Genomic DNA, 19,793 nt, shown 5'->3' on the forward strand with positions numbered 1-19,793 from the left:
CGTGAGTCACAACTACTGAGCCCGAGTGCTGCAACCAGTGAAGCCCATGCACCTAGAGACCCTGCTCCTCAACAAGAGAAGCCACTGCAAGGAGAAGCCCGTGCACTGCAGCAAAGAGTAGCCCCCGCTTGCCACAACTAGAGAAACCCTGAGCGCAGCAACGAAGACCCAACACAGACAATAAATAAATAAATAAATAAATTTTTAAAAAGAAAAAATAAATAAATAGATAAATAAATAAATAAAAATAAAATAGCATGAAGAAATTATCAGGAGTAGTCAGTACTACATCATTCTGAAGACCTTGTAATCTTTTTCAAATACTAATAAGAAATTTATGAGAAATGGACAATCAAAATAGTTTATTATGTTACAGATGGGTCTTATTTTTACCAGCATTGGATACATAATTTGTGGGGCCGACTGCAAGATGGAAATCTGTGCCTCTTGTTCAAAGATTATTAAGAATTTCAAGACGGCAGCAGCAGAGCATTAAAGCAAGTATGGGGCCCTTCTGAGCCCAAGACCCTGTGCGACTGCACGGGTCACATACCCAGGAAGCCCCTGTGTTTTGCCTAAGTGTACAGTGAATGAAAGAAGTAAAATCCACATGCCTTTGTTCATGGAACAAAATAAACATTTTAACTTGAATAAAAGTGGGAATCTCTTAACAAGAATCCCCTTTTAAAAAAAAGCCTTTTCCTGCAAGTGACCTCTTTTATTTATTTCAAAATGTCTCTTCTTTTCCCATCAATTCCAGCATGATCTCTGTAGCAAATAAAAAAGGGAGCTTTTCCCATGAGAACTTCTGTCAAGAAACAATCTTCTTTGGCCCTCTTCTGATATATTAAGGAATAGTTCTCATCTGTCTTAAAGTAGCTTTGAACATTTTCCTCTGATGAATACTTTATATACTCTGAGTAAACAGCTTCAAATTTCTCACATGTTTTTCTGAAGAGATTCCTATTTCTTTTTTTAAATCCTCAGTGGCTTAAGGTATCATATCTACAGATAGTTTACACCACGTTTCTATATAAGTAACATAAGACATAGGATTTCATTCTGCAGCATTGTCTTTGGGTCTGTTTGCACTTGATGCTGAGTTCATTTAGAGTAATATCCATCCTTTGAATTTGTTTTCTGTGATTTGGTTTTCATAAAACATGAAGATGCTCTCTAGATTATCCAGGCCAGTTCCCTGCCTCAAGGTATATCCATATGTAACTCTGTAAGACAAATGGTTAGACAGCATGTTTCTAAATGTCCCAGGAGAAGGAAACCATAGTAGCACCAATAATCCTTATATAGTGAGGGATGTCTGGGGCACACCAATGCACTTATATTCCTCACAAGTTCCATTGTTCTTGAATGCAATCATTATTCTTTTCTTTTTATTGAAATTATTTGATGTGTCTTATTCTCTTACTTTAGGCAAAGTGCTTTTTTCGAAAACTAACCTTAATTATATTCTCGTGGAGGAAAGCAGACTCTTCTAACCAGTATATTCCACCATGTAAAACTCTTGAAAACTTTGTCATCACATTTGTCCATTTGTCAGCCCTTTCTGATATGTAGACATATCCTGGTTAATCATTATTGTTATGTGTGTTTCTTTCTTTTTTAATGAAAAAATATTGAATTATTCAGTTTTTCTTAAAAGTTCAATGATTTTTGTATTTCAAATGCTCTTTAGTATTCAATATATTCACAGCAGGCTCAGAGTTTCTCTCACTGGTCCACTGGCTCTAATATTTATTAGAATAATTTTATTTACCATATGTTTGTGTCATATTGGAAATGTTAGGAGAAAAAATTGAATTTTGAATGTGAAACGTCCTTTCTTCTTTTATCAAAAGGAAAAAATGCATTTTCTGACATTAGTAAAAGTCATGCTGGCGTTCTCTTACAAGAAAGTCACTAAAATGACAAAGAGCATGAAAAATGTAATTAGATGTTTGGTTGAACTGCGCTGGTTGGTTGGTTTTCCTATCTGACAAATTCTAATACACAAAAATAAAATTACAATTAATAAGAAAGTGCAAATGTAGCAGACATATTGGTATTCTACATAATATTGAGGCAGTTGTCATTATTTCATGTGATTACAATAGAAAAAAATAAATTTGACTTTTTTTGCAAATACTGGTGAACTTTTCCTTGAAAAATACTATAACAAGTGGATTTATTTATTCAATTCTCAGTGAGGTACTGGCTGTATCAAGGTTTTGGCAAAACAAACATGCATTCTCTATCTCTAAGTATATTAACTAATCTATAAAGGTTTGACATTCATTAATGCTTGCCACGGGAAAAAATGAGTTCTAGAGATTGTGTTTTGCTCAGTACTGGATAACTTACTTTCACAGCCCTATTTAAGCTTTGATTTCTAAATCTCTCCCCAGTGAAATCATACCTCAAAGATGTTTCATGAAAATGACAAGATAAGCTGCCTTGCATCCCAATGCTGGAGTAGGGGCAAGGGACAGAGTTCTGGGAGATTTTGCAAAACCATCCTAAGCTTTAGGGAAAGAAATGCAAATGATTGACCTCAGTGAAATGTCAGCAACGTCGCCATCATGAACCTAATAGCTCAGAGGACGTGTTGGCTGTGTGCCGAGCACGGGCTTGTCTTGATTTTGTATTGATGACTCATACAGAGTTAGAACATGGAATTTAGAGTTATGGAAAATAGGGACTATTGGAAAGGCTGTGCTTTTCAAGTTCTGCATTTTAGAAAATATTTTAAAATGCATATCATCATTGTCATAGCCTTCTGCATTGTACAATCTTCCCTCTTCTGTTTTGAAATATTTTTTTTCAGAGAGTTGGTAATAATTCAAATGACTTCACTGTATCCCTAAATAGCAGTTTGAACTATATGAAACTGTTGCTCTTTAACTACTTTTTGGCCTATAAAAATGGCAGCCTCACATGGTTCAAACTAATGAAAAACACACAATTCCCCAAACAGAAAGGTAATATTCTCCTATTACTTAACCACTCTTTTTTGTTTTTTAACATCTTTATTGGAGTATAATTGCTTTACAATGGTGACTTAGCCACTTTTTGTTGTGTATGAAACTCAAACTCTGTCATTCTAATGAGATTAAGAGACATTGTCATTTCTTGGATGGAGCTGGATGTTGACAAGGTTTCCTTAGCTACCTATTTCCAAATCACTTCTTACATGAGGATGATGAATCCATCCAGCACATATTGACTTCTCCCAATTTGACTCTGAGGTGGAAGTGACCTCTTCCTCACTTTACTCCCCAGTTCAGGACGTACCTTAAAATAGCTTCCTCTAGACTGGATAGAAATAAGTTTTCAGCACTGAATAGATTCTCTAAGTATACTTATTTGTTCAAGACAGTGCTAATGTGAATGCTTAGTTACTAAAACAAATATAACGGCATTTTTAAAGCCTCACAAGGCAGGTAATTGCTTTAAAGAAATGATGGTGCATTTTTTTCCTTCCTTTTCCTGAAGTGGAAAATCCTAGTCTTCTCTAAGACCCAGGATTCCATACATCATAAGAGCATACGTTGTACATTCTTTCTAAAGGATGAGGATAAATTTCCCTTATACTAAAAATCACCAGCTGCCATGGAAGTGCTGAGTAAAAGATAGTCCTTATCATTTCTTTGTGGACTGCAATTTTCCCCCTTGATATAGGCTATAAATAGGAAACAAACAGTCAAATGAAATCATATAGTATGCAAAGATTTCACTGATAAGTTTAGGTGAGCAAATCATAAAAAGAACAAAATAGTACCTGGTCCTAAATCTTTGCCAAGGAGTGTTTAGTGACTTCCTCACTCTCTACCCTTTGGGCAGATACCACTTTTTAACCCCATTTTTGAAGAGTAACAGGTATTTGGTTTTGATTTTTTTTTACTTATCTAAAAGAGAGAAAGTAATTAAGAATATTAAAAATTATTACTGTTCAGTGGACAGGGAAAATAAACAGTCATTTTAATATCCTTTATTTAATAAAATCAGCAGTTCTTCCCTTTATAGTGTATTTATCTGAGGTAATTTATCAATACACGGACTATACAAAAATAACTTGCTTTTCTAAATGGTAGAATCTTGGCTTCTGCAAACACTTGAGCCATGCCCAAATTATAATGTAAAAATTAGGGTGTTCTATTAAATTAATGTTCTAAGAGCCAAAAAATCTACAGTATTTTTCTTTCTGTTCTTCAGATATATGTTAAACAAGTAGAGATTTTCAGAGTATTTCATTTGTATTCACTTTGATCGGCAAGGCTCTTTATTAGCCAAAAATTCTCTTAATTTCCAAATTAGACTACATAGTAGAAGAAATACATAATTGACCTCTTTGCGGAAATGCGTCTTAGGAGGATGCGTTACAGTTCCCTGTTTTGTACAGTGCTATCCACTACTAAGTGCCCAGTGGTCATGTGTTGATAGCTTGAAAGAGTGAATTAAATGCTAAATAAGGAATGTGCTGGGGGTATGATTGAAGCATACTGTGTCTAAGTCCTCCCTGCTTTCTTCTTGGGAGCCTACTATCCCAAGAAGAGAGATGGCTGAAACAATGAAATTGTAAACCTTTTCTACTTAATCCCAAGTAAGAAATTTAGCGCCTGTTTGCAAGTCCTGTCTCTGAACAGAGTTCTATACATTTTAATAAAAATATAACAATATTTACAAACAGTAGTTACCCAACAGTAGCTAGATAGTGATATAGTTACTTCGTAAAATAGTATATGATATAAACCATGGAAATTTTTGAATGTAGAAGTAAAAATCAAGTAGACATGTCAAAATAAAGCGCTTATGAAGTTAAGCTCCAAGGAATGACAATGTTTAAATGCCAGTGTCTTCTCTGGTTTTACCAGCTTGCAGTGGGTTATTTAAGTTAAGCATAATTATCATCTATGCCTTTTTTAAAAATAAATTTATTTATTTTTGGCTGCGTTGGGTCTTCGTTGCTGCGCGTGGGCTTTCTCTAGTTGCGGCAAGCGGGGGCTACTCTTCCATGAGGTGCGAAGGCTTCTCGTTAAGGTGGCTTTTCTTGTTGTGGAGCACGGGCTCTAGGCGCATGGGCTTCAGTAGCTGTGGCATGCAGGCTCAGTAGTTATGTCTCGCGGGCTCTAGAGCGCAGGCTCCGTAGTTGTGGTGCGCGGGCTTAGTTGCTCTGCGGCATGTGGGATCTTCCCAGACCAGGGCTGGAACCCGTGTCCTCTGCATTGGCAGGCGGATTCTTAACCACTGCACCACCAGAGAAGTCCTTATGACTTTATTTTAAAAGAACTACATAATGTTCAGAAATTGACATAATTATATCTCTGAGGTATTGGTGCCTAATTTTGTAATTTTATGCCATTTTCTACTAACTGATCAACCCCCGTGTAATTCAATGGCATCCATATTATCTACTCAGTAATCTGTAATTATAGACTTCCTCTAATGAATCACCCTATGCTTTATTGCCCTGTGCTCTTAGGAGCTCTGTGGGTTTCAATTTTAGAAAATTTGAACTTGGAGTGGAATTTTTTTCCCTGATGAACATTATAAAGTAATGAAGAGGTTAATCACTGTTGCCTTGATTGTTTGAAACACCAAAAGGCAATACCACCTAATATACAATTACCATATTACTTTTAATATGTCTTCGTTTTAATTTAAAGGTTGAATTCAATTAAATGGTAGTAGCAGTATGTTAAATTTACTATGAGTATCTGCCTTAGGGAGTTATTTATTTATTTATTTTGAAATTAATTTTTTTCTATTGGAGGCCAACTTCCTTTTATTCAGTAAAGCATTTAATTAAGGTCTATCTAAATTTTAATTATTTAATAGAACAGGATATTGTTAATGTGTATCTGTATAAATTACCTAAATTACCTGAATTTAGGCCATTTATGTTTCCAAAGCACTCACTCTAGGAATTTGACCCCTGGAATAGATCTGGTGAGCTGAAGTGTATTCACTTTAATAATCTTCCTAAAAGCTATATCCATTTAAACTTGAAAGTATAAAGTATCTATCTTTTTTTGTTGTTGTTTGCTTTTTTCTTTAGAATTTACATTAATTGTTTATTTCTTAAATTAGGAACATGGGGGAAGACATATAGGTGTGAACACTTAGGATCTGTAGAAAATGATAAGGAGAGGTAGCTTGGCTGGTGTGGTTGGAGGAGCCAAAGAAAAATCTGGAAATAATTAGTGAGACCTTTGGAATTTGGATTGGATCAGATGAGCATTGAATCTTGGAAAAGAGGATAATGTGATTAAGGTTATAGTTTAGTGATAGGAGAGACTAGAAACAAAATTCAGCAAGTTGATTCATATAGGTTATCCAGGTTAAGGGATAAGTGTTACACTAGGGGAGGAGACTCTGTATGGCCTGTGAAGATGTGCTATAGCTTAGTCACTATTTGACTTTGGAAATGAATAAAAAATACTAGAGACCATTCAACGGTTCTAAGCCTGGAGGATAATCAAAAATGAGAAAATTGGGATAAGAAGTCATTAAGGGTGTGATTAGGTGGGGAAATCTGTGGGTGATTCCATCTGTCTGAGACACACTGAGTCTGAAATGATAGGAAATTTTATAAATAACATTGTTCGGGCATAGCTAATGGTTCGTCCTTGAAATGGGAATGCAGGTAAATAGTGAGGTTGTGAATTAAGGCATCTCCATCATAGAAGAGAACTAGAAGCCTTGAAACTGAGATCACTTCCCAGAGCCCAAGAAAGAAAGGCCACAGACTGTCCAGTGACACTTCATTCTGCTTTCTAAATAATTATTTTTCACCAACTTGTTTCAATTCCATCAGGAGACAGGAGTGAGATTGCTAGAAGTACAAATACATTCCAGTTGATCGAGAAGGAAGCTAGCCATGCTCAGAGTCAGTCTGGCTCTCTCCTGGAGCAGATTATTGAACTCCGCTTAAGGAATTATTGAGGGATTTAGATCAAGGCTTAAAGGTAAATCCTTCCCTCTCCCATTTTGAAACATCAATGTAAATTACACTATTGAGTTATGATAATGCATATCAGAAGTGCACACCTTCAGCTCCTTTTCTGAAGCATGTGGCAATCGGCAGCTTCTTAAGCAATGCTGACCATGCTTTGTGCCACGCATTCCTCCTCTACCTTCAAAATGGGCCAGAGATTGATTCTTGACCCAAGGACAGCCATCTGTAGGCTTTTCTATTTCCTAAGAAATAGCCTGTCATGAACACTCTTCCCGCAAAGGCTGGTCCGTCCTGGTTGAATCAGTTTGATTCTTTTTCTTGGGGAGTTTGGACTCAAAGACACAAAGATGGAGAAATAGTTCAGAAATAGCAGAAGAGAAAATAATAACAAATACTAAGAGTAGGTTCACATGGTAGGTGAGAATGGACATCAAAGTACTGAAGTAATAACATTAATGGATGACTAGGGCTATTGTTGTAGCTGGAGGATTAGAGTCAAAGTTACATATTTTTTCAAATTTTGTTGAAGTATAGTTGATTTACAATGTGTTAATTTCTGCTGTACAGCAAAGTGACTCAGTTATACATATATATATATTCTTTTTCAGATTCTTTTCCAATATAAGTTATTACAAGATATTGAATATAGTTCCCTGTGCTGTACAATAGGACCTTGTTATTTATTCATCCTATATATAATAGTTTGCATCTGCTAATCCCAAACTCCCAATCCTTCCCTCCCCCACACGCCTTCCCTTTAAGGTTGTATCTTGAATGGTGTTTCACTTCTTTGTGAGTCACACCTGACCACGTAGCTGCTGAAGCCTGTTTCCTATTCCTTCTACTTCTGCATACATCCTTACACTAAATCCCCACCTTTGCCTCTTGTAAGCCCATCTAACACGTTCATCAAGAGGATTAGAACATTCCCTGTCTTCCTTTTTCTTCCTGCCTGCCCCAACCCACTGGGGGTCAAATTTTTCCATGAGAGAGGCTGGGGGAGTGAGTGGGCAAGCAGCTTATGCTACCCATTCTCCCCTTCAGGCCCCTGGGTCCAAAAGACTAACCAACAACGGGGGAAGGAAACACCTTGAAGCAAACATGCAATCAGTATTTAAATTACAACCAGAAAATTGTAGAATCTTCCCAAGATGTCATTAAGGGACATGAAAGTGAGACTTGACATTGTATGTCTAGGAACAATGCTGAAAAAAATGAAAACGAATTTTATGTTTGTTCCTTCACTGAGTTGAGACTGTTCAATAAACTAGTTGGTTATACATGCCTTTTTTCTTACTGCTTTTTGCTTTTTGAAAAAAGCAAAAGTGTATAATATAATGTTAAAACAAGATATATGCTCCTCAATTTGAAAGTGGTAGTTGTAATAAGAACAGATCAGTTTGCAGCAATATTCACTTTCGGGGCAGAAAGACACACACGCGCGCGCGCACACACACACACACACACACGTACACACAAGATTCCTTGCACTTTAAAAATATATAACCAACAGTTAAGTTCCTGTGCAAAAGTGGAGTGAAATTGTCATTGCCTTTCTGACTGGAGACAGGAAGAAGAATTCAAAAGATAGCCTAGCAACAGATGAATTGTCCACTTGTTTCCTGTACTCCAACCATCAGCAACTAAGAGTACCAATTCCCTCACGCACATTTTTATACCTGGTGGTAGGCTGCCACTGTAGCTGTGGTGTGTGACATTTGTTAAAACTACCTGACAGGACTCTCATGACAGCCGTTCTTCAAAAGTTACTTCCATCCCTCCCTTACCTGGTGCCTATGCTAGGCACCAAGGAAGATAAAAGTATACATTTGACCTCATGATGGTGCTCTGGAAGCTCAAACTCTCCATTTTCTCTCCACCACTAGGGTTGTGTTCGTATTTCTTATGAAATGGTTAGGTTCATTGCATGGTATCATGTTCTGATATGGCCATCCAGTTGAAGTCCAGAGGTAAGGAGCTAGGTCTTCTGTAACGGAGCTGAATTTACTCCACGTCAGTCAGAGGCTGGTTCTCAGACAGGAAATCAAACCTTGGAAAGCAGGTCTCCCACTGGTCTTTGAAAAAAAAAAAACCACCTCTCTTCTCTTTTTGTAATTGTTCTTTTGGAACTAACTTCAAGGATTCTTAAATGTAAATCCACATAGAAGTGTATGTATAATTGTTGCTTCATGAATGATTCTGTCTCATTCTTGGCTTTGGCGCTCCAAAAGAAAGCATTTCAATTTCAAGTAGGCCGACATCGACATCGCACGTTCTTTCCCGCCTTCCACCCATGGTGAGCCCGTTTCACTGACACGGAGGTTGCCAAGCTCCTTCGGCACCTCAGAGACAGATTGTGAGTTCCACAGGTGTCTGTATGTAGCATGATGTTGATGTTGACAGTGTGTGCTCTAGAGCAGGGTTCAGCAAACTTTTTCTGTAAAGGGCCAGATAGTAAATATTTTAGGCCTCGAAGACCAAAACTCTCCGTTACAACTACTCAACTCTGCTGTTGTAGCTTGAAAGCAGCCATAGACCAATACATCCTGAATGAGTATGGCTATGTTACAATAAAAGTTAGGTACTGAAATCTGAATTTGGGGAAATTTTCATGAGGCATGGAAGATTATTCTTCTTTTAGTTAAAAAAAAAAAAAAAACATTTAATATGTGAAAACCATTCTTATGATGTGGGCTGTACAAACACAGGTGTTAGGCTGCATTTGACCACTGGGGCTATAATTTGCCAACCCCTGCTCTAGAGACATACTCTTGAGGGTCTAAGGCTGGTTCTGTCACCTCTCAACCTTGCGAACTTGAGTGAGTTACTTTACCCAAATATGCCTCAGTTTCGTTACCTGAAAAATAGGTTGGCGTAGGGATCCAACATCCCTTAGAACAGGGCCTGACATATAGTAAGCTCTCAATAAATGACAGACATTATTACTATTCCTAAGTCCAAAAACATCTTTCTTTTATCTTTTCAGAAAGTCACTGAGATTTACTTTGGCTGGTGGTTTTGAATTTATTATCTTTCCACGTTTGTTTTTGCTTAGTTCTCCCTTCACAAGTGTTCCATGCCCTTAGTAAATGATTGATTCTGATAAGACACACAGTATTTCAAAGGTATCTTTGAAATATTGATTATTTAAAATATCGAACGTGAGATATTTTACCAGAGGCATCAACAGTGGTTCTGGTAAGCGTTAACATTCAGGTTTATTCAGGCTTATTTATAGAGTGTAATTTTCTTCTCCCAATCTTCTAGCATATAGGTAGGTAACTGGGGAAAAAATGAATACACATAAACATTACTTTTTAACTACCATTTACTATCAAGCTGTCTTACCGCAGGTGGACTGCCCAAAAGGTGCCTCTGTCCATAAAAGTTCCTTCACTAAGACCACCAGTAGAAATCCATTCAAGTGTGTTAACAGGCAACTCTTTTTTTTTTTTTTTTTTTTTGCGGTACGCGGGCCTCTCACTGTTGTGGCTTCTCCCGTTGCGAGGCACAGGCTCCGGACGCGCAGGCTCAGCGGCCATGGCCCACGGGCCCAGCCGCTCCACGGCATGTGGGATCTTCCCGGACCGGGGCACGAACCCGTGTCCCCAGCATCGGCAGGCAGACTCTCAACCACTGTGCCACCAGGGAAGCCCAACAGGCAACTCTTTAAAATGCAAATACATTAGGGAAAGTTAACTCACCAATTTAGCTACTGTGACAGACTTTGAGGTGATACCTACCATGTAGATATTTGGGGAGAAATCACTTTATCCTTTACCATTCATCACTCTGGAGTGGAATATCCATTAGCTTGTGACCCTCTAGTACAATATTTATTTCATGACAAAATGTACCTATAACATTAACCTTCAATTAAAAGTGGTAAGGAATAGTAGTATTCACTATGAAGTTTATCTGAATCTGATAATTCCCTTCACTATAGGAAACTGTTCATTATCTGTTCTGGCAAGGAGATGCGATAACAGAATGAATGAACTCTCTAACCAACATTTTCCTCTATAGTTTTAACTTTAATTGCTCTGAGATTAATTTTGCTTTTTGGTACATACCACTGTGCAAGGCCTCAACCTGGGAGCATAATGTTTTTCTGTTTTGTTTTGCAAATCTTCAAGTGCTGCATAATGTTATTACTAGTCTGCCCCTAGCTCATCCTGTGGTTTCTGGTAATTTCTTCTAAGCTCCTCTGTCCTCTTTTCCCTCTTGAAAGTTTTCTTCTTTTGAACAGGAGCATCTGCCTTCATTATTTCCCTTAGAACTTTATACATTCTGTTTATGCCCTCTTTTAATCGCTATGGAATAATATCTTGATTTTTTTAAACACTTTTCGTGGCCCTAAATTACTTCATAGACTATTATCTTAGTTACCATCTGTTGGTTTGTCAAGTCACCATTATCTCCATTCTTCACTCGCTTCCAATTAAACTGCAAACTAACAAAAACCTCCCATCAGGTAGAGGCTTTCTAGATGTTTGTGGACTGCAGTAGAAGTTGTTCAGGTTTTTGTCATGTCTTACCTCTTATTGTGTTGAATTATAAGAGCTATTTGTCAGCCCCAGGCCTTCATTTTTTTCAGACCCCAGAGAAGGAATTTTGTTTCCCTCTCTTTTGATAAGTGAGCAGTCTTCTAATTTTGTGTCATCTACAAATCCATACATCTTGCAGCCGGGTCTTAATCTGGCCCGTAATAGGTAGCATGAAAGAGATTGAATCTAACGCTGATTTTTCTTGCCCTCCACTTGTCACTGCCTTCTTATTCTGTCAGCTTCCATTTACCACTGCTTATGACCTTGCTTACAAAACCAGTTTTACTGTTCTTTTACCAATAATGCCAAAATTGACTATTGTACTTTGCCCAGCGTTATATACAGAAAAATATTTGTCACTGCAAATTCAATTGTATTCTTTGCAGAATTTCTCACCCACTCTGGTCTATTTTGCATAATACTGTGAGGCTGATCTTAAATGTCACCTTTATCATGTCATTACCTTGCTGAAGATCTACCAATGGCCCTTTAGAGGCCCTTTCATCACATTCAAACTTCTTACTTTGATACCCGAGGCCCTTTAGAACTTTGCTCTGATGCTCTGCTCATGGTTTATCATGTACTCCATGCATATTTGGTTTCAGGTGGCCACGCTGATTCAAAACCACCTCAACACATTTTACCCTCTTAAACATTACATGATATGAACAGGCAAAACTAATATACGGTGATAGAAATCAGAGCAGAGGTTGCCTTTGAGTGGTGGAGGCAAGAGGCAACTTTCTGAGGATGATGGAAACATTCAGTATCTTCATTGTGGTGGTGGTTACATGGGTTTAGGTACTTGTCAGAATTCATCAAGCTGTACGCAAGATCTGTGCATTACAATATTTGTAAATTTGTACACAGACACATGCACACACACAGAGGAAGTGAGCAAGTAAGCATATGCATGTACACGAGGAGTTAATAAATCTAGACTTTACGAAACTGCAATGAGGTACCACCTCACACCAGTCAGAATGGCCATCATCAAAAAGTCTACAGATAATAAATGCTGGAGAGGGTGTGGAGAAAAGGGAACCCTCCTGCACTGTTGGTGGGAATGTAAATTGGTGCAGCCATTATAGAGAACAGTATGGAGGTTCCTTAAAAAACTAAAAATAGAATTACTATATGACCCAGCAATCCCACTACTGGGCATATATCTGGAGAAGATTCTAAAAGATACATGCACCCCAGTGTTTGTTGCAGCACTATTTACAATAGCCAAGAGTCAGCCATAAAAAAGAATGAAATAATGCCATTTGCAACAACATGGATGGACCTAGAGATTATCATACTAAGTGAAGTAAGCCAGACAGAGAAAGACAAATATCATATGATATCGATTATGTGTAGAACCTAAAAAAAAAAAAAAAAAGATACAAATGAACTTATTTACAAAACAGGAGTAGACTCACAGACATAGAAAACAAACTTATGGTTAAATAAATTAAACTGTTTTTTAATTTTTTAAAAAAATCTAGATTTTACTCTCTTTAAACTGGTCACTATTCAACGTTTTAAATATTAATTTTTTTTCAGGGGCTTAACTTAAGCCCTAATTCTTCCATGAGCCTTCCCTACTCTTTTTTTTTGGCTATGCTTTTTAAAATTTATTTTTATTTATTTATTTTTTTGGCTGCGTTGGGTCTTTGTTGTGGTCCATGGGCTTCTCATTGAGGTGGCTTCTCTTGTTGTGGAGCACAGGCTGTAGGTGCACAGGCTTCAGTAGTTGCAGAACGCGGGCTCAGTAGTTGCGGCATGCGGGCCCTAGAGTGCGCAGGCTTCAGTAGTTGAGGCGCACAGGCTCTAGGGCATGCAGGCTTCAGTAGTTATGATGCACAGGCTCAGTAGTTGTGGCTCACGGGCTCTAGAGCACAGGCTCAGTAGTTGTGATGCCCGGGCTTAGTTGCTCTGCAGCATGTGGGATCTTCCCCGACTGGGGATCGAACCCATGTCCTCTGCATTGGCAGGTGGATTCTTAACCACTGAACCACCAGGGAAGTCCCTCCCCTACTGTTTGAACCCATGGAGAACATAGTTTTATTTTTTAAATTATTTAATCTACCTAAGTATTATTTTGTGTGGTAGGGTCCTGCCCTCATTAAGAAGCCTTTTGCTTCTTTTGGTTCCCTTTATTTACTTTTGGGCCATTTTTATTGGTTGATGGCAACTTCTTCAATTTTGAGTGGCTCGGCTTTTCCAGAAAGCCTTAATTATATGATTGAGAATTCAAGGAGGCAATTGTAGTGAATAATGAAGCCATTATGACCAGGTTGTAAGGATCTTAGGGAATGATTTTTATGGTATTGGTTTTACTTTAGTCATTTTTGAGGAATAATGCGCTAGAGTTGGGTGTTAGTTAATGGAAAAGTCCAAGGCACTAGATGTTTAGGTTCCTAGAGGAATAAGGGATATTTAATTAATAATGTTTGATTAAAAAGGAAGAAGAGCTCAGAGTATTTTCAAAATTGTAAAGGGTCAGAGATTTTACTCTTCTTGCATGCCAGCAAGTCAGCTGCCACGGTTTCAGGGATGCCGGCAGAAGACACAAGATTCCTGGTTCAGAGACAAAGAACTGTTATCCACAGCACAGCAAGCAGTGTGAGCTTCATGTTCAAATTGCTTTCCCTTGCCCTCCAACTCCCACAGGGTGATACCAAGGTGGGCCCAGGTGGATGCTAGGCACACAGTGGATTTGTGTTACGTCTGAGGAACCCACGCTTAAAGAACCCAAATCTTTTATAATGGACTGAAAGCAAACCTGTCTGACATCTGCCCTAGAGGGAGATATAATCTGTCTTCAAAGTAAACCTACCCTCTGTTCTGGAGGGAGACACTGTGCCTTCAAGGCCGTTGACTATAAAAAATTCTTGAAAGGATAGTCCAGAACAAAGGTCATCAATGCCTGTGCCCACAAAATATGCAGAAATGTGAGAAACCCATAGGGAATTCCCTCTATATAAGTTTGTGCTAGCCATCGGGGAATAGTCTTGCATAAAAGTGTCATAGAGATCATTAATTTACCTAGTGCTAATTTTAATCTGTGGCATCTCCAAACTCTTCTGGAGAAATGAAGTCGACACAACCCAGGTATGCATTGATGCTGAAAGGTGAAATCAGTGGGCATTCAGGATCCACTGAATGACCAACACTGTTGGAAATATGAAATAGAAGATACAAGCCATGCCTTTCATTTTATCCAAAGATGAGTAGCTCACACAGAGCCCACTGGACTGCACGCAACCCTTCTAGCTCCTTAATACTGTCTGTGATCTAATTTCAGGATGAAAGATTAGAAAGTTGCCTCTGAATTGTTACTTCTCAGACATGCCCATATGTTACTGTTTTAGTGGCTAAAAAGCATTACCGATTTCTCCTTGATATTCTTTCACTCAGTAAAATAGGTATTGTAAGTTTTAAGAAGACGCATTTTTCTATGTAATTCAATAAGGTTATTCTCTTTTTCAATGAAAAATAAAGCACTTAAAAGATTTTTTTTTTCCTGAGTTTGATCTCATAGACCAAAGGGGGGGAAAAAATCCAAACAGCTACTCACTACTAATCACATCTAAGTAAGAATTAATGGTTCTGTGAACTTGGAAATTCTAAGTGAACTGTCAACCTCACACAATTCAATCACTGACCAAATTGCAATGAAACTTATTTGAAATGAAGGATAACTTTCAAATGATCCTGTTTGCTTTCATTTTGTTTTAGGAAGACTAACTGAAATATAAATCTATAATATATTCATAAAAGCTTTATTCCTTAAGGTTAAACATTTCATGAAAATTTCTCTGTCCCTTTGAAAGTTATCATGAAGCAAATGAAAAAGTAATGGTGGACTGGTGGACTAAAACTTATATTTCTTTCCTTAAAGGCATTACTGATGTTTACAAAGACCTGGATTTTTTTTTTTTTTTTAACAGAACCATCTAGCATATGCCTTCTCAGCAGGAGCAATATCACCCCCAAGGGAATCAATATTGGTTCTTGGAGAGGTGGGAGGAGAAAAATCTTAGATATTACAATGGTTTGTGACCTTCCAAAGGACCACAATACATAAGCAGATATATAGTTATATCTGTAAATATTAATGTGGAGGGGATTAGGAAAAAGATATCTAACAAGGCTCTGTTAAGGGAGGAGGGAACGATAATGGAAGAAAAAAGTTGAGAAACTGATCTGACATAACATTTTTTTAAGTGTTTTCAGATGGCAACCACTAAATTAAGCAAAGGGATTTATTTGTAATTCCTCTCTACTTTATGTCATATTTGTTCTTTTCATCTCTTTAGTCCATAAAAAATGTAATAGCTTTAAAGAATTTTAATGAAATGACACCCATAATGTTGTTGTAGATTCTTTTCATGTTTGTATATTATTTATGTAAAATCATAAATCCTCTTTGGTACTCTGTTCTCGTCACTCGTATACAGATATTCATCTTTCTACATAGTCTTCATAATGACTGTTTTTATGAGGATACCTGAGATTCAGTTGTACCGCAGTTCTATTCCGGTTGTACTTCTGTGTCTAAAAAATCCTTCCGTGTCTTCTTTACAGTTCTGCTTCTCCTGACTGCCTATTAAAAACTGAGATCCTCAGGAATTGCATCCTATGCCCCTCCTTCTCATACATCTCAGGGTCATCTCACCGATCTTCCAACAGCACCCTCATCTTTAGCTCCAGCCCAGACTTCACTCCTGGGTTCCAGATTCATATTTCCATCTTAGTTCCTGGACCAGGGATCAAACCCATGCCCCTGGCAGTGGAAGCACAGAGTCCTAACCACTGGACCGCCAGGGAATTCCCCATATTTCCAACTTCTTACTGGATTTCTCTACTTAGATATTCCTCAAAAAAAATTTTTTTTTTCAAACCTGTTTATCCCTTGTCCTCCTGACGCTTTTTCTCCCCGTTGATCTCACCCTTCCAGCCAGGTCCTAATGAATGTACTAATACCTTTAAAATATTCCTCCTCTCTATTCACTCTGCTAGCCCTTTAGTTCAGTTCTTTATCTCTTACTTAGACAATTACACTATACTCCTAAACATCTCCCTGCCTTCTGTCATGCCATCCCCAGAGTCATCCTCCATAGTGCTGTCTGACAAGTCTTTCTAAAGTATAAATCTGATCAAGTCACTTCCTATATTGCTTATGGCTGCACTGCCCAATACAGCAGCCACGAGCCACGTATAGCTGTTGAGCGCTTGAAATGTAGCTAATCTGAAGTGAAGGATGAAATAAAAACATGTTAGGTTTCTGAAACTTGCTCTAATAAAAGGAATGTAAAATATATAATTTTTGTATATATTGAGTTAAATATTAATATATTAAAATGCATTTCACCTCTTTCTTTTTTAGTTTTTAAATATGGCTACTAGAAAACTTAAAATTATTTAGGTGGTTCACATTTGTGACCTGCATTATATATCTGTTGGAGAGTGCTGGCTTATAAGATAGTGCTCAAACCCATATCATCATGTTAAAAAATCAAATTCAACTGAGTAAATTTTAAAGAGCTAATTGGATTTATTCAATGAATCATAAATTGTGCAGCATCTCATCTAGTAAATAGAAAGGAGCTCCAAAGAGCTGTACAAAATGGAAAACTTTTATAGGCAGAAGGAAGCAAGACAAGGAAGTTCTTCTAGCAAAGAGTGGATTGTTCAGACAAGGTTACCTTCCTTTGTGGGACAGTGGGGGGTCTATCAGGTAGATTTCCTTACTAGTGTTGACCAGGAAATTCCAGATTGAGTGGTTAAGATTACATTCCTGGGAAAGACTGAAACTGCAGTTAGGTTAAGTATCAAGTCTCTGGTTGGTGATGTGAGTCTTAGCACAAGTGACTCCATTTTGGGCCTGTTGTCTCTTTTTTAACAACAGAATTATGATGTTTCATCATCTGGCCATCACTTGCCTAGTTCATTTCATCTTCTTCTAGCTGTCATGCAAAGATTGATCTGGGTTCATACCTGGGCTCCTCCACATGCCAGCTGTGCAATCTGGAACAAGATGCTTAAACTCTCTAAGTTTCACTATACCCAGCTGAAAAACAGAGATAGTTCCTGCTTCAATATGTTGTTGGGAGGATTATAAGATATAACCAATATGGGAATTCCCTGGCGGTCCAGTGGTTTAGACTCAGCGCTTTCACCGCTGTAGGCCCGGGTATGATCCCTGGTCGAGGAACTAAGGTCCCACAAGCCACGTGGTGTAGCCAAAAAAAAAAAAAAAAAAAGATATAACCAGTGTGAAGTGCGTACTGCATAAAATTTAATTCTCCCAGATACATTCCAGCCACGCCAGACTTCCTTCATTTCCTCTTTTCTTTCCATTGTAAAGAGCAGGTCATGGTTCAGATGTGTCTGCAGCCTTAATATTCCTAAAAGTGCACAATCCTCTTTCCCTATTTAGTCACTGAGGTTCTACTTTCCCTTTATTTTTCCCGTTTTCACCAAATATTATACCTGAGAACCTCTGTGTTTCCTTTTATTTTTTCACTCAATATCCTGTCCTAAAGAATTCATTTTAAAAAGAATAAATGATTGTAACTTTGAGGAAATCTCAAGTCAAATGAAGAGCATAATCAAAAGAGATTTTAGCTTATTCTTGCCCCATAAGAAAATATTTTTTTCCCTGTGATCTGACACCCCACAGTCAATTCTTTAAACAAAGTAGGATTTAAATTTCACTTTGGAGTAACATCAGAAATAATTTCTTCTCCCTCACTGCCCCCCTTTTCTTTTCTTAAACCTCCTGCCTACAAGTGTCCTCTACCCCAGACCCACACACCTAGCTACCACTCAAATTAACCACCTGGCGAGGGTCCTTTTCATCAGTGAGGCCTGTTGAGAAGAGGGTCCTCAGCTCACTGTGGATCATCCACAGCTTCGCAGAGAGTTTCTGGCAATGGACACCTTGTCCTAGCAAATCTTAAAAGTATTTTTAACAGCCAGAATTGTCAAAGATAAGAGTAGGGTGAAATGTTTTATATACGTTTCCGTTAGGAATTTCCATGAACATCTCTGAGTACTCCACTCACAGGAAAAGTTTAGAAACACAACAGCATTCTAAAAGGGGTGATGAGACTCTGGCTAATGTCTCTCAAATGTAAAATGTGGACTTTCAGATGATGTGGTCACCTTTGCCTCCTGCAATGTCAGTGTTTCAAAATGGGTAAAGGATATGGATTAGATAAGGAACTGAATGCAAGTGTGTTTTGCAAATAGTGTCTTTTAAGATAACCGCAGATGATGGTTGAATGCTTAAGGTATTAATACAATCAGTATTTAACCTTGTGTAACTCCGCTTCATCAAATCACGCCCTGCACGTTGATTGCATTAAGCCGGGTCAGTGGTTTCTTGCTTAGGAATATCTTATAAGAATCTGAACAGGAAGGCAGCAGTAGCTGATCAGCTACTGTTTATTTGCATACTGAGCATGTCATCAATAATACAAAAGACAAGGTCTTTAAGTTGAAAGAACAGTGGGATTGGCATGAATTTTGCTTAATGGTGCGTAATAAGCAAAGTAGTCTGTGGTGCCAGAAACTGACAGGATCCATTATGTTAAAACAGATATATGTCTTTAATTTAGGGGTATTATGTAAATCTGACAGGAGTTTTTCCCTTTATTTTCCTGTAGTTTAACTTTAATTGCTCCAAGATTAATTCCAATTTCTCCCTTCCTCCAGAGGGTGATGAGACAGGCGTGATGGATAATCTTCTAGAAGCCCTGCAATCAGGTGCAGCATTCCGAGACCGCAGAAAGCGGATTCCAAGGAATCCAGGTAAGAGCCATTCCAGCTCACATGGTATTATAGAATGTAAGTGCTCAGAGCCAAGTACCAAAAATAACCCAAAAGACGAAAACAACCTTTCTCATGAAAAAAAATGTTTTTAAACAGTTGATCTCAGTTCATGTGTGAAATCTCAGCAGGCTTCTATATCTACGTGATCACGAGTTTCAACTTGGTAAAAGCATCTTCAAATAACTGTAGGCTTTGCAAAAAAAATTTAGAAGCAAGGATTCCTGCTGTGTTTCATATTAAATATTTTTAATTGTGATTTTATGAACATGTGGTTTGAGTAGAAGATGGTTTAAAACCATAAATGTAATTAAATCATTCCAAGTAATTAGCCCTAATGATGTCACGTTAGCTATTTACAGGTAAGGAAACTGAGATAATGCTCCTTTCCAGAGGCCATTTTGGCTTTGCAGTCCATTGTCCATTCTCCATGTTACTAAAGAGAGGACAGGCACAGATGATCCAAGATC

At 37.9% G+C, this 19,793-nt stretch overlaps 1 protein-coding gene across 6 annotated transcripts in view; it reads left to right on the forward strand.

The window, feature by feature from the left end:
• Positions 1–19,793, forward strand: part of DIAPH2 (diaphanous related formin 2) — an 891,299-nt gene that overhangs the window by 706,868 nt on the left and 164,638 nt on the right. For all 6 annotated transcript variants that reach the window (XM_079910016.1, XM_079910017.1, XM_079910018.1 and 3 more), the window contains one exon: positions 19,210–19,305. In XM_079910016.1, coding sequence (XP_079766142.1) covers positions 19,210–19,305 — 96 coding nt within the window. The remainder of the gene's footprint in view (positions 1–19,209; positions 19,306–19,793) is intronic.

The sequence above is a fragment of the Stenella coeruleoalba genome (assembly GCF_951394435.1).
Source record: "Stenella coeruleoalba genome assembly, chromosome: X".
Lineage (NCBI taxonomy): Eukaryota > Metazoa > Chordata > Mammalia > Artiodactyla > Delphinidae > Stenella > Stenella coeruleoalba.